General features: G+C 42.3%; 1 protein-coding gene across 1 annotated transcript in view; it reads left to right on the forward strand.

Moving 5' to 3' along the window:
• Positions 1-15216, forward strand: part of USH2A (usherin) — a 567365-nt gene that overhangs the window by 218989 nt on the left and 333160 nt on the right. The window contains exons 30-31 of the mRNA XM_066623430.1: positions 6283-6396; positions 12545-12706. Coding sequence (XP_066479527.1) covers positions 6283-6396; positions 12545-12706 — 276 coding nt within the window. The remainder of the gene's footprint in view (positions 1-6282; positions 6397-12544; positions 12707-15216) is intronic.

Here is a 15216-nt window from a genome sequence, read left to right on the forward strand (position 1 = left end):
TTGCCTCACATCCCTTGTTATGGGCTTATGTCAGCTCCCAGCTGCTGTCACTGGGGCTTGATGAAGGCACAGCTTGCCACCAATTAGCTGTGTGGCTGAGGTGATCTGTCATGGTCAGATGCCACCACGGAAGTTCCAGATGGGCCTCAGGCATGCTGGCTTGCTCAGAGACATTGGTGATCTGCAGCTTGCCACAGGGTTTCATTACCACCAAACAGCATGGCAAAATGGGATCAGCAATGGGGATACCTCCTATGAACATTTTCATACCCGTTTGAGACCTCCCTGGAAAAGTGTTCAGAAAAATCAGACATCCTTCATCCCAGTTGCAACTCTGATCTGCTTTTATAGGAAAAAATAGTGGCCTCTTTCCTCTTTGAAATAGTGGTGTCTTGTTCTTGTTGCACTAATTATTAGGAGACATGCTATGGGTCATGACTGGCTTCAGGGCACTTCCAACAGCAGCAAAAGAGCACTCCAACAGAATGCCTAAACCAGGAAAATGAAACAATCTTATCTGCTCTGTCTCCATCTCATCAGATCTGCATTCTGTCCTATCTAGAACTGATGTGATGCATGCTAACACCCTAACCCAGCAACCTGCCGTAAATTATGCATGCCAGGGTGGCAGCTTCATAATGCACCCTGGTTTTATAAACAACAGCACCACAAGGCCTGAAGACAAGTTGGCAGAGCAACCAGGGTTACTTTGGTTGGGAGAAGGACTGGAATGGGAGACAAGTCGCACTCTTCCTCTCACCTGCATAGACTAGCCCCCACCACCATATTTTTGCTAGTTCCATTAAGAGTGACTTTGAAAAAGAGCAGTTTTGTGCGCAAAATGGAAAGAGTGTGGGGATATCAGCAGCAGGACTAGAGACTTGCATCCTGTGCCATCCTAACTTTTTTTGGTACTATTTTGGAGAAGGCCTTGCAGCTTCCTTTATCAGCCCAGCATGGTGCACATGATTTATTTCAATAACTTTTAATAAAGCAATTGCAACTACAAGGCAGCACAGCAGAATTAGCTCACCTTGGGTACAGCATCTTTGTAAGTCCATTATTCAAACCACTGTATGCTCCTTTATCTATCGGATCACTCTTAATGAGTCACTGACATATAAGGGAATTTATCATATCTGACTAGTTCCAGGATTACTATCATGGATTCCAGTTCCATAACATACTTATATGCGTTCATGATATAAGGAACAGAATGCATTGTTAGTTATTTTCCTAACAGCATCGCTCATTGAATCACAAACTTGTGTTTAAACCTGAGGAGTCTAAACATCAGCTTGGAAACTCAGCAAGGGGGTGCTGCCGAAGGAAGTATGGCCTGCAGATCAAGAATACGCTAACAACTGATCTTTTGAATACATGCCTTTTTGGATTATGCCCAATGTGTATTTTCACATTGGTTGTACTTTTGTTTCAAAATGGCTGCAGCAGGTTCAGAAAGAGAGAGACTCCTAATAGTTTACACTCAGATTGAGGGAGGTGGGCAGAAAATAGCTAAAGAGTAAGGCATCAGAAAGACCAGATGTTATTATGTGATGCATGGATTCTTCAGAAAGACTTAGATGAGGGTGTTAGCATCACTGAGGGACTCAAAGCAGTCCTGAACACAGAAACTGACTTTTGTTAAAAGTTTTACTCAGACAAAGAAAGAACTGCAGCCGTTGTTACGTGGGCAGAAAACAACTAGACAGGAAAAGGAGCAGTTAAAGGAAAGGCAATGTAGGAAGGAGAATAACCCACAAGCTCTTAGGGAGCAACTCCCCTACTGCTGGAGGCCAACATGCACAGACTTGCTGAATATGTACATTGGGTAGCACTGCTCAGATACTGTTGCCTTACCAACATGGGGAATGTCCATCTCTTCCTTACATCTGACCCCACTGGCATCACTAAGTTATTGGTCTTTGACTATTTTCTCTCTGTTACTTCAGTCACATTTTTTGAATGTAAGTAGTAGAATGCAGCATCTGAGCTTGTCCTTAAAATGTGCAGAAAGCACTGCAGTAGGTAGGAATGAAAAAATGCACTTTTTTCTTCACATAGTTCAATAAGCGACTTTTCCCTCCTCTCTCAGCTGCCAACCTAGCTGTTTGGCGAGCATCCACTGTAATCTGTTCTCCTTCATTATGTTAATCTGTGGGCGGAAAGATTTCTGTCATCTTCAAATCGCTTGTACAGCAATGGTAAACACCTTGGCCTGTCTGTAATTGGACAGGTGTCTGCATTGGTGTCACCCAGCTTTTAATTCAATTAAAGAACTGGCTGCTCTGCTCTCATTACCCACTCATTTCCTCTACACTTCCAGTCAGTCAGTGAAATTTACACTCTGCGCCTGCCTATCCTGGAGTACAAAGTCAGCAGCCCCATAGCTAAGATCAGCATTGATGTTCACACACATCCATTTATAGCTGAGCAAATTTAATTATGCATTGTTATGAAAATATCCTGAGACTGTCATAGACACTTGCAGAGAGATTTTGAAACAACTTTTATTATAAAACACAATCATGCACTAGTTGTGACAGCTGAGTAGATGATGAGGGATCTGGATCCCCAAATCTTCCCAACACCCTGCATTCACCCTCCTTTTTGGCCACTTCTCCGTTTCCCCAAACACATCTAGATATGGCCAAGTATAGAGTTGGCAGACAACATATAAGGAGCTCCACTGCAAGAGTTACATGGGCATATTTTTAGATTAGATTATATAGTAATGATCATGCAAAAAAATACTTGAATTCCCAAAGTATGGTAACTCCTATTTGATAACCAACAGCGTCATGTCAGTGTTTAAATCTACATCATTTGTTGTATACAAAAACAGAATCAATATATTTTGACATATTAAGAAATAAATATATTCCATAAAGCTTATACATATAACAAAATAAAAAATAAGGTCAGTTGTGCTTAGACTGTTCTCTTTTATTCATTGGGCTTACAATATCTGTCAGCAGTTTTCAGATCCTTGTCTTTGCAATGCAGTGAGGTTCTTCCTTTTCAAAGAAATTTACATCATACCGTAAGTTCCAGTCCTTAAAAATTCCACAGGGTAGATTACAGGCAGTAAATCAATTGAAGGTACCACTCTTTCTGCCCAGTGAAGGGAACCTTTGGAAATAAATTAAAATTCTAACACAGACATTTTGACACAGTGACCCCATGAAACTGAATAATGTCATTTGTTAAATATGGATGTAAAGTTACGAGTGTAGCAGCGAACTGAAATCACACCCAGCACAAAGGGTCCACTTGGTATGCAAGGCGAGTATTCAGTTTTATTAAAATAGTCCATATTTAATTATTAGTAATATTTAATTTAGTATCTGTTTAGGAAGACAAACCTTGAGGCTTTATTTTAATTTATCTGAGGTAAATGAAGAAAATGCATAAAAACCAACACTATTGTACCATCAGGCCCAGGTTCCTAAAACTACTCAGCATTAGACTGTCTCACTGAGACATTACTGTTGCTGGACGGCATATAAAATGAAGCTGAGATATCCGGTGTTTCTTTTCTCTCTTTCTTTTGTGCTTCTATAAAATAGGGATGAAATAGCACTTCTGTACTGTACTCTAACTACCCAAGAAACCTTCAGATGAAATACTTACCTGTATTCCCAAACAGGCATATAGATGAACAGCACCCAAGGGATGCTCAACCACAGAGCTGACCTTTAACCCCTTTGTCGTATACGTCCAACTAGAGTGGTTCAAGAATAGGAAAATGGTAGTTCAGTTATTAGTTATGGGTTAAGTGGGGATCCTAATTTATATATCAAAATTGAGGGCTGGTAGCTATTCCTGATGTTTTAATAAAGAGGTCTGATTAATATGTGCCTTAGCTCAGAATTATGGAGTGACCTGTGTAACTGTTTTGCACTTAACCTCAAGGTGTTTAAATACGTGTCCCACATGCATACCATTAGTACACCAGTGATTTGTGGCCTGGACAGACACACTACTGATATCCTTCCCCTACGTGTAAGGAGGCCTGTTAGAGTATTGAATGTGGTTAGAGTATTGAAATATTGTGGACTATGCATAGAACCTTACATGAGAATGTGCTTTACCTGTAGCCTACATCCTATAGAGACAGTTTCTTGGGTGTGGTCTAGTCACTAGACTCTAGTGTATGAAGTGTAACTGTGATGGTCAACTCTGAATGCAATATGATTATGAGGGACAACCTACACTTTGGTACTTAAGCCCCAATGGCTGCCATGTGGCCCGACACGGAGCTCGGAATCTGGTAGAGATGAGCTCCATCAGTCCTGCCCTCCTCCCTCCCTCCTGCTCCCTTCCCTCAGAACACCACCTCCCCATCCTGGAAAATCTCTCCCCACCTCCCCCATACCCCCAACTACCTCTCCACTGCCCTGTGGCTCAGGCATGGGGGAACCGCTGAGCAGTGGAGCACCAGCATTCCACCAAAAGTAGCCCAGCGTGAGCTTGTGCTGGGCTAGCTCTGGTGCTGGGCCAGCACTAAGCCCCGCAAACATGCCTTATGGCATGGTTGTAACAGTGTGTGCCGGCAGTAAGCCAGCGTAGCCAGGATTGGGCTCTAAGCTATACACATAACAGCTCAATCATATCCAGGATTAGGCTGCTGGCTGGAGCATATGGCAACAGCAGAATACACTTCCACTATCCCAATTGACAGCATGCAAAACTCTCTGTCAGCAGTCACTGTGGGAGCGCTGCTGCAAAGGGCAGCTGCACACCCTGGCCATTGCTGGTTCCTGCTGCGCACACCACAGCAGGTAAGGCAGCAGCATGGGCAGAGAGTGGACGAAACTGGGCAGCAAGGAGGAGAGAGAGGAAGCTGCAGGAGTGGGTAGATCTGGTGATGATGGTGCATGCTGGATTCTATTCCCTCATTTCACAGCCTCCCTGTCCCTTTTTTCTCTTCAGACCTCTGCCAGTTGCAGAGCTGGCACAGGTCCAAGAAGACAAATTAGTGAGCAGGAGACTTATGGTGGGGTAAGGGGAAATGATTCCCCTTTTCTGTCCAAAGTGTCCTAATCTACTCCCCACAAGATACAGCATGCTCATTTTTGGTAGGGATGCATTGGTGGGGAGATGAGGATAAGCAGTAAGTATTACTGTAATTTATTCTTCTGAACTAGCACCAAAAGTACTCCCCTAATACACAGCTAATACTTAGGACTCTAAGGGCACAATCCTAACCAGGTCTACTCAGAAGTAAGTCCTATTGTGTTCAATGGGATTTATTCCCAGGAAAGTGAGATTAGGATTGCAGCCTATATGCTTTACCAGTTCCATTGCTCTGACACTGCAGCAAACACATCGGTTTATAAAGTTACTCTGAAATTTAGGAGATCAAGGGATTTTTTTTCTATTTATGCTTAAATCAGGAGTTATAAATAATGGGAAAGATTTTTAAAAATGTAACGTCATTTAATTTATTGATTTCTCATCCGGGGGAGGGAACAGAAAAGCAAATGTGGAGAATATAGTTGATTTATTTTTGAGATGTGTTGCCCAAATTGAGAAATTAGTTTAGCTGAGAAGGAATGAAAATGCTTCATTAGCCCCTAAAACCTGGACAAATAATTGTAATTATTTCATTTTCCATGGTTTTCCCCAATGAATGTTAAATACTGCTACACTGAATTTTTCCTCAAGCGAAACTGTGAAGCAAAATTGTTAGATTTTCACCTAGAGAAAGCATTAATATCCATGGAATGATGGGAGAAATTTTTAAAGATGATATGATGGGGGGTACTTTGTTATTGAATTTCACCTAAATCAAAACTTATGATCCCTGTTCAGATATTCTGAAATTGGGTATCATCAGTGCACTGTGGAGAGACTGGTCAGTGTCCACTGGTCTTGCTCCGAATCTGTATCCATTTATCATTTATCGCACACACAAGCTGTTTGTGCAGTTCATGCAATTTGATCCTGTGTATAAAAATGTTATAATACATGTGGAGATTTTAGTGGTGGGGTCAATGTGTGCAGTATCAGATCTCTCTCCACATGTTGATTGTACTCAGTTTTAGAACACCTGTTGAGAATAAGGTGGAATATTTGTTTGGACCAAACCTCTGTGAAATTTTAAGGTGATTTGATTCTTTGGTGGTGCTCATATCCTTAAGCCTATTGTAAGCACATTATGTACAACTAGGCTCCCTGTTATGCTACATGATCATCATACAGTATATATCTGCATGCTCTGTGATCCTTGTCTACTGTACACCCGCACACACAAAGTGTTGCTTCTTTCCTCTGCAGGCATTCTGACTGGCTTGCAGCCCTTCACAAAGTATGCTGTAACCCTAACGGCATGCACTTTGGCTGGTTGTACTGAAAGCTCACATGCCTTGAACATCTCCACTCCACAAGAAGGTAAAGTAATTTCAAAGGTCTTGACTTCCACATTTCAGTCATGAATAATAAAATAGGAGAGGAGCTAAATGCTGCAAAGCCATTTGCTGGAAAACCCCATCCTAATTTGATGACAAAGTGCATTGCCAGACCATAATTGCTCCATTTTTTGGGGGGTGCTAAAATGAATCAAACTCCATACCCTTTAATGACATGCATCTTTAATAGCTGTAATGCAGATTAATGGGCTTTTTAATTGCTGTTACATTGTTCATGCAAGAGCCTTGTCATTAATATGAAGCATCTGAAAGATTAATGAAAGCTTCCTCATTTTACTATGGCTCAGAAGTAAATCTAGAGACAGTCTGACTAAAAAGAATTGATTGTATGGCACAGTATGAAATTGAGAATCAAACGGTTGATTTCCATGGTCTCTTTTAACTGCTAAACACCAGCACAGGCAACAATTATTTCAGCCTGATGGAACCTCAAAATGCCAATTGGGCCGTTTATTAATCTGTTGTACTTGAAACTTAAAAGTTGCAAGCATAAATTATCGTTTCTGAAGCTGGCATTAAGCATAAGAGCAGCAAGAAAGAGAAAATATGTTCCAGTTCTGCCTTTAGAGACCAGCTCAATAACTTCTGTGCATCTATTACTGAAGAGAGAGTTCTCAAATGATTTGCAGTATATTTATCTTAAACATAAAAGAAAATTACTTGAGCCAGATTTTAAACTTAACCCAGTCTAAATCCACAACTTTCCTAGTGAAATCAGAATTACTTGTTTTGTTGGTGGTAAATTTATACCGTAACAGTAAAGAGAAGGATTTGGCTCTAAACATGGCTTAATTTGCTAAAAATGAAACAGATTTTTCTGTTTCAAAAGGCAGTCTTTTAAAAGTATGTAGCTTTCTTTAGAACTCTTCTTGCTAATAACATTCGGTGCACTCTCACTATGAGTGGAAGGAAGTCAGAATCACTCCAGTTAGTCCCTCCCTGACCTTTGTGCATTGATCTGAAACTGGGTTGAGGAGGGATCCTGATCACATACTGCCATAGTTCCCAAACTTTTGAGCTTTGGGACCCACTCTTAAAAATGACACTCTACTGAGACACACCAAGCTTTACGGGACTAAAAAAAAAGTGTTTCACTTTACCAACTGCTCAAGCTCTGTTTCTTTCCTTTTTACTATTTACGATTGGAGGGGAATTGCATTTGTTGAACTGGAGCATTTCTGGAGCGTTTGTTGAGCTCCACATTCATGAGATTGGGACCATTTTGATGGTGAGGATTCTAAAGGCTGCTGCAGCCCTAAAGGCAGCTGCTACCTGATTTATGAATGTCAAGGGGTATGGTTATAATAGTGATTGGGCAGCAGTGCTCTCCCAAGTAGCAGCTTGTTTAACTCTTGATGTCCCCTACATTAACAAACGTTCTCTTACCCAGAGGAGACCTCCGCAACTGCCCCCCCTTGCAGAATGCGGCATTAGCTATCACTGCATTGGTGAGAGGAAATAGTAATATTAAGCTGTAGAGCAGTGGTCTTCAACCTTTTTTTGTGCCACAACCCATTAGTTATTTGATTTTTCACTGTAAACCACTTTATGAACTTTTGTTGAAAAGCAGTATATAAATACTGTTAATAATAACCCCCCCCCAAAAAGTGTGAAACTGGGGATCCACTGCTGAGCCTGCCCCCCCCCCAGGGACCAGATCCACCATCCTCTTACACCGTCCACCCCATTTCCCCCTACCTCTTGTGTTTTCACAACTACCCTGTGAGGTAGTATCCTGAACAGGGCCAGCCTTTGGAGCTGTGGGTCAAGACAGCAAGAAGAGGCTGTGCAGGATTATATCAAGAACTCAGTTTTGATAAGGCAGTACCATGATTGGATTGGATCCAAACCCTCTCTTTCAAAACACAGGCTTTGAAAGGTTGCTGCAGCCCCCTAAATGAGGCTTTGTGACCACACTGGGGTAGTGACCCTCAGGTTGAAGAACACTGCTGTAGAGCATTGATTTGAAATTTATGCTTTAGTATGTTTTGAGTTGGAAGGCTCATTCTCAGTTCCTAAATTTAGTTAATGTCTCCTAACATGTTTGAAATGCACTCATTGTTACTTTAGTGAATTGGTAAATTGATGATCGGTTGCAATTGCCAAAGAAAATTAAATTATAGGTTTCTTTGAAAAACAATTTGTAGATATACAATACAAGTACTTCAGTATTAACATTTACATAAGAACATAAGAAGAGCCCCACTGGCCATAGGCCCATCTAGTCTAGCTTCCTGTATCTCACAGCGGCCCACCAAATGCCCCAGGGAGCACACCAGATAACAAGAGACCTGCAGCCTGGTGCCCTCCCTTGCATCTGGCATTCTGACATAGCCCATTTCTAAAATCAGGAGGTTGCACATACACATCATGGCTTGTAACCCATAATGGATTTTTCCTCCAGAAACTTGTCCAATCCCCTTTTAAAGGCATCCAGGCCAGATGCTGTCACCACATCGCATTGCTGAATATAATATTCAGGTGCTTTTCACTAATATTTTAAACTTTTTTTCCTTTAAAATAGCTGTAGAACACTCAAAACAACCATTCTAAAGGTGATTCAGAAAATAATCTCCTTTATGCAAATGCATTGTCATGTATATAATGATTTTATTTCACAAAGTAATTATGTTTCACAAAGTAATTTATTTCACAAAGTCAAATAAAGCCATGGGGAAACATGTATTTTATTCCTCAGAAGGATTAGACACAAAGTCAATGTAAGCAGTTTCTGTTTCAGGTTGTTCATGTTGTATGCATAGTAACAATACATTGATGATACAGAAGACTGACAACAGTCATACTCTCCAGCTTTCAGCATTTCCCTATTGAACCATTCATCATGTAACATGTACATTGCCAACCCATATTGGCTGATGCTATGCAAAAGGCTTGTGAAATATCAAGCAGTTTTCCCAGATCCACATGGCTGAATACAACTTAGAGCAGTGTTTCTCAAACTGTGGGTTGGGACCCACTAGGTAGGTCACGAGCCAACTTCAGGTGGGCCCCATTCATTTCAATATTTTATTTTTAATATATTAGACTTGATACTACCATGGTCTGTGATTGCATTTGGGGAAGTGTTACAGACCCATACTTTTAACAAGAACATAAGAACATAAGAACAGCCCCACTGGATCAGGCCATAGGCCCATCTAGTCCAGCTTCCTGTATCTCACAGCGGCCCACCAAATGCCCCAGGGAGCACACCAGATAACAAGAGACCTCGTCCTGGTGCTCTCCCCTACATCTGGCATTCTGACTTAACCCATTCCTAAAATCAGGAGGTTGCGCATACACATCATGGCTTGTACCCCATAATGGATTTTTCCTCCAGAAACTCGTCCAATCCCCTTTTAAAGGCGTCTAGGCTAGACGCCAGCACCACATCCTGTGGCAAGGAGTTCCACAGACCGACCACGCGCTGAGTAAAGAAATATTTTCTTTTGTCTGTCCTAACCCGCCCAACACTCAATTTTAGTGGATGTCCCCTGGTTCTGGTATTATGTGAGAGTGTAAAGAGCATCTCCCTATCCACTCTGTCCATCCCCTGCATAATTTTGTATGTCTCAATCATGTCCCCCCTCAAGCGTCTCTTTTCTAGGCTGAAGAGGCCCAAACGCCGTAGCCTTTCCTCATAAGGAAGGTGCCCCAGCCCCGTAATCATCTTAGTCGCTCTCTTTTGCACCTTTTCCATTTCCACTATGTCTTTTTTGAGATGCGGCGACCAGAACTGGACACAATACTCCAGGTGTGGCCTTACCATCGATTTGTACAACGGCATTATAATATTAGCCGTTTTGTTCTCAATACCCTTCCTAATGATCCCAAGCATAGAATTGGCCTTCTTCACTGCCGCCGCACATTGGGTCGACACTTTCATCGACCTGTCCACCACCACCTCAAGATCTCTGTCCTGATCTGTCACAGACAGCTCAGAACCCATCAGCCTATATCTGAAGTTTTGATTTTTTGCCCCAATGTGCATGACTTTACACTTACTGACATTGAAGCGCATCTGCCATTTTGCTGCCCATTCTGCCAGTCTGGAGAGATCCTTCTGGAGCTCCTCACAATCACTTCTGGTCTTTACCACTCGGAAAAGTTTGGTGTCGTCTGCAAACTTAGCCACTTCACTGCTCAACCCTGTCTCCAGGTCATTTATGAAGAGGTTGAAAAGCACCGGTCCCAGGACAGATCCTTGGGGCACACCGCTTTTCACCTCTCTCCATTGTGAAAATTGCCCATTGACACCCACTCTCTGCTTCCTGGCCTCCAACCAGTTCTCAATCCACGAGAGGACCTGTCCTCTAATTCCCTGACTGTGGAGTTTTTTCAGTAGCCTTTGGTGAGGGACCGTGTCAAACGCCTTCTGAAAGTCCAGATATATAATGTCCACGGGTTCTCCCGCATCCACATGCCTGTTGACCTTTTCAAAGAATTCTATAAGGTTTGTGAGGCAAGACTTACCCTTACAGAAGCCATGCTGACTCTCCCTCAGCAAGGCCTGTTCGTCTATGTGTTTTGAGATCCTATCTTTGATGAGGCATTCCACCATCTTACCCGGTATGGATGTTAGGCTGACCGGCCTATAGTTTCCCGGGTCCCCCCTCTTTCCCTTTTTAAAAATAGGCGTGACATTTGCTATCCTCCAATCTTCTGGTACCGTGGCTGTTTTGAGGGACAAGTTGCATACCTTAGTCAAGAGATCTGCAACTTCATTCTTCAATTCCTTAATAACCCTTGGGTGTATGCCATCAGGGCCCGGTGACTTATTGATCTTTAATTTATCAATGAGGTCTGAAACATCTTCTCTTTTAACCTCTATCTGACTTAACTCCTCGGTTAGGAGGGGCCGTTCGGGCAGCGGTATCTGCCCGAGGTCTTCTGCCGTGAAGACAGATGCAAAGATATGTCCTAAGCTACTATAAGCTACTAATAAGCTACTATGTATATTATTTTAACAATAATAGTAAATGGGACTTGCTCCTGGACAAGTGTTGGTAGGACTGCAGTCTAGGATAGTTTAAAATTTTCCTGCTTGATGATGTCACTTCCAGTCATAACGTCACTTCTGGAGGTCCTGACAGATTCTCATTCTAAAAAGTGAGTCCCGGTGCTAAATGTGTGAGAACCACTGACTTAGAGCAATGGTGGAGGACATATCTAGCATTTTGGAGCCTGGAGTTCAAATGGAATAACTAGGAGTACAACCCATTTAGCAGGTATTTCTTGCAGGTGGGAACTGGATCAGGCCTTCCCTGCTTGCCACCCCAGAGACATCTGTTGCATAGTATATAGAGTAAGCTGATAGCTTAGGGTTTGATACTTGTGTACTATATTATTTATTCCTTCCAAAACATTTTGTGTACTTCTCAGAAGGAAAAGTGGCGAAGATATTTTAAATTAAATAAATTTCAAATATATTTTAATGGTTATTATTGAACAGTTATAATAAGCCAAACACCTTACAAGATATGTGGTGGAATACAATTTAATTCATTAATATGTAAGTTGTCTGAAACTGAGAGCCCAGTTCTATCCTTCACCCTTCCACCCCCACTGGTGCAAGCCAAAAGGTAGTGGACTATATCCAGTAGGAGCCGGAGATCGGAAGACTTTAGAGGGGAAAGGGAAATTATCCCCACCCCTTCACCCCTGTAATCCTCCTTTTCTGCTGTGAACCTCCTCAGACCTGCTCTGATGCTGGCACAAGTCCAAGGAGAAGAAAAGCACAGGAAGGCTGCAAAATGGATAGAATCTGGTGCGCACCATCACCACCAAGTCCACCCCTACCCGTAGCCCTTCCCAGTTTAACCCCCTCTCTTTCCCTGCCTTACATTCTCTGGTGGGTGTAGCAAGATCCAGCGACTGCTGGGAAACATTGTTGCCTTTTGCAGCAGCACTCCCAAAATGACCTCCAATGGAGAGCTGCACGCTCTGTTGGCTGCCATTTTAAAACAGCAAAAGGCTCTTCTGCTGTTGTTGGACCCCCGACAGCCCCAACAGAACAGAATCCGGCTGTTAATTGTCCTCCATCTTCATCCTTGTTTAATTGTAAACTCTGCTTTTGCTCTAGTAAATCTGTACTTCGTTTGTTTCCGCAGCTCCACAAAATGTCCAGCCACCCACAGCTATTTCATTCCCCACATCTTTATTGCTGAGTTGGACTCCACCAAAAACGCCAAATGGGATTATAACACAATATTCTCTATACATGGAGAGTCACCTAATTTATACTGGAAATGAAACCAAACATATCGTCAAGGGTGAGTTATTTTTCTTAGGTCTCCTATATAATTATGTGACGTATGATGCTGTAGATACTTTCATGTACTGTTTGATATTTTGGACTGATTATTTTTTCTGTATCAATCATTTCAAGACAATGTGGAAGGTATAAGGTTAGTTCATACGTGTATGTATGTAATCATTCAAAATATGGGTTTATCTAAAATAAATGTAAGTAAATAAATGTGAATGTTAAAGTGTGCATGTTAGATAATACATGGGATATGTTACTCTTTGGATAGACCACTGTCCATAGATATCTCCTTTATGGTGACATCTTCCAGAGAGGGAGCCATGTTTCTATCTTGGAGCATATACAGGAGAGTCTGATGGCCCAGTCCTATCCAGTTTTCCAGTGCCAATACAGCCACGTTGCAGCATCAAGGAAATGGAACAAATTTTCCCTTACTTTGAGGAGGCCTCAGTGATTGGCTCACCACCACAGGATGTAGTGCACACCCTGTGGAACGACTGCATCGATGCTGGAAAGATGGATAGGATTGAGCCTAATTTGTTAAAGACAAAGTTATTTTATCATTAGCTTTTGTGGACTAGTGACCACTTCATCAAATGCATGAAGTGAAATTCGTGGCAAAGCAAATTATATTTTCAACTGACTGTGTGTTTGTGTGTGTGGACAGAGAGAGGGGCAGTCCAATCCTGTCATCCTCTGGAATAGGCAGGTCGACTGTCCTGTGCTGTATTCATTGCACAGTAGGAAGTGGCTGCTGCACAACTTGGAGTAAGGAGATTTATTTTCTCTTATCCCATGTAGCGCAGCAGCTACCCCAATGGGACTATTTGGATCTGTGCCAGGGATTTTGCTGGCACAGATCCAAACAGTTTGGTGTAATGCCAGGCTATTCAGGAGGGGGGTTAGGATATGGCCTGGGTCACCCAAGCAGATTCCACTCCCCTCCTGAGACTGGTCCACCCACTAGTCTGCTCTCCCCTGCCCCAAAATGCCCCATTCTGTCCTTCTGCCACCCTCCCCAAACCCCCACGCTGGAATGAACTCACCCTTTGTCAGACGGCATCCAGTGTAGTGAGGCTGATGTGTGTCTTTGCACTGGCCTCTACAGCTCACAACATGTTTGCGACTCTCCTGGTCGGTGTAGGGGACTTATACTGGCCAAGAGCACCATTAGGACTGTGCTCTAAGATGCATACATGCCCACAGAGATAGAAAAGAAGAGTAATAAAATGTAAAAGGTGTGAGGTCATAGGGCTGCAGCATAGAAGTCAGTCGTTTACAGTGACAGTTCACATTAGCAATAATGATAGATAAAGCAGTGGCTATGTGGGTGATTGATTAGCAGTGATTCCCAACATTTTTTGACCTGTGTACCCCTTGGCAGTCCATTTCCATAAATTGTACCTCTCATATTAGCCTCACAAGGCATTCTGATACAGACCCGCTTTTTTCCACCATTATTCAATTCTTTTTCAAGTACCCTAAAGGTCCTGGCAAGTACCCCTTGCGGGAACCTGTACCCCAGGTTGGGAACTGAACTAAAGTATTGAGGAACCAGGATAATAATAGGAGTTTTTATTAATAGGATATATATAATATCCAATTAATATTATATAATAGGATATAATAGGAGTTTCCTATTATAGCCTACACAGGTAGATTCAGAGCCCAATCCTGGGCTCTGTGCGCTGGCTCAATTTTAAAGCACATTTATCAAATTTAATCATTGTAATATAGGCAGGGTGACCAGATACTATGGAGGACAGAGCGACTGTAGCTGTAACCTATGTGTAGAAGGGGGAATTTTGGTACGTGCAGCAACCCTTCCACATTGAGCTATACCTGCCAAAGTTCCCTCTTTGGTGTATTGGTATTGATCCCTCTCGGTCCTGGCCCGAGAGACCTGCCAAAGTTCCCTCTTTACAAACACTCTTTGTAATTGCCTATGAAAGCAGTAAAAGGAAGAGGACAACTGAGGGTTGCCAACTATCGTATGGATCTCTAGTATTGTGCCATTGATGGCAGCTTGATCCACATACATTAGCAGGTAATAATGTTTGTCTCCATGCTGTGCAAAGTTTTACCTGTTGATTTCTGCAGATCCAGTAGTTATGTCAAATTAGAGCCTGTTCAATTTTAACAGTACGATGAATCTTGATCCCTATGAAATTTAAACCAATCTACTTGTATTTAAGCAGAGTTAACTCCCATTGACTTTCATCTGTTTGCTACATTACTTGGACTTAAGCATGTTTATAAAACATTCTAGCTAGTGGGGTGAAGAGGAAAAGAAAGCAGAGGAGAAATACAATGGACAGGGGGTCAGGGGAGCAGCACTACACTAGTAGCATGTCTCAGCAATAGTCCCTTCTACCGCTAAAAATATTTCAGCAATAATGTTTTGCCTTGTATTGACTGCTCTTCTTCAACTTGCACGATGTTTGAGAAGGATGTCTTGGAAGCCTTTGGAAAATAGAAGTGGTTAGGTTAAGCAGACCAAACCTTAACAATTCA

This window comes from Tiliqua scincoides, chromosome 1 (genome assembly GCF_035046505.1).
Source record: "Tiliqua scincoides isolate rTilSci1 chromosome 1, rTilSci1.hap2, whole genome shotgun sequence".
Classification (NCBI taxonomy): domain Eukaryota; kingdom Metazoa; phylum Chordata; class Lepidosauria; order Squamata; family Scincidae; genus Tiliqua; species Tiliqua scincoides.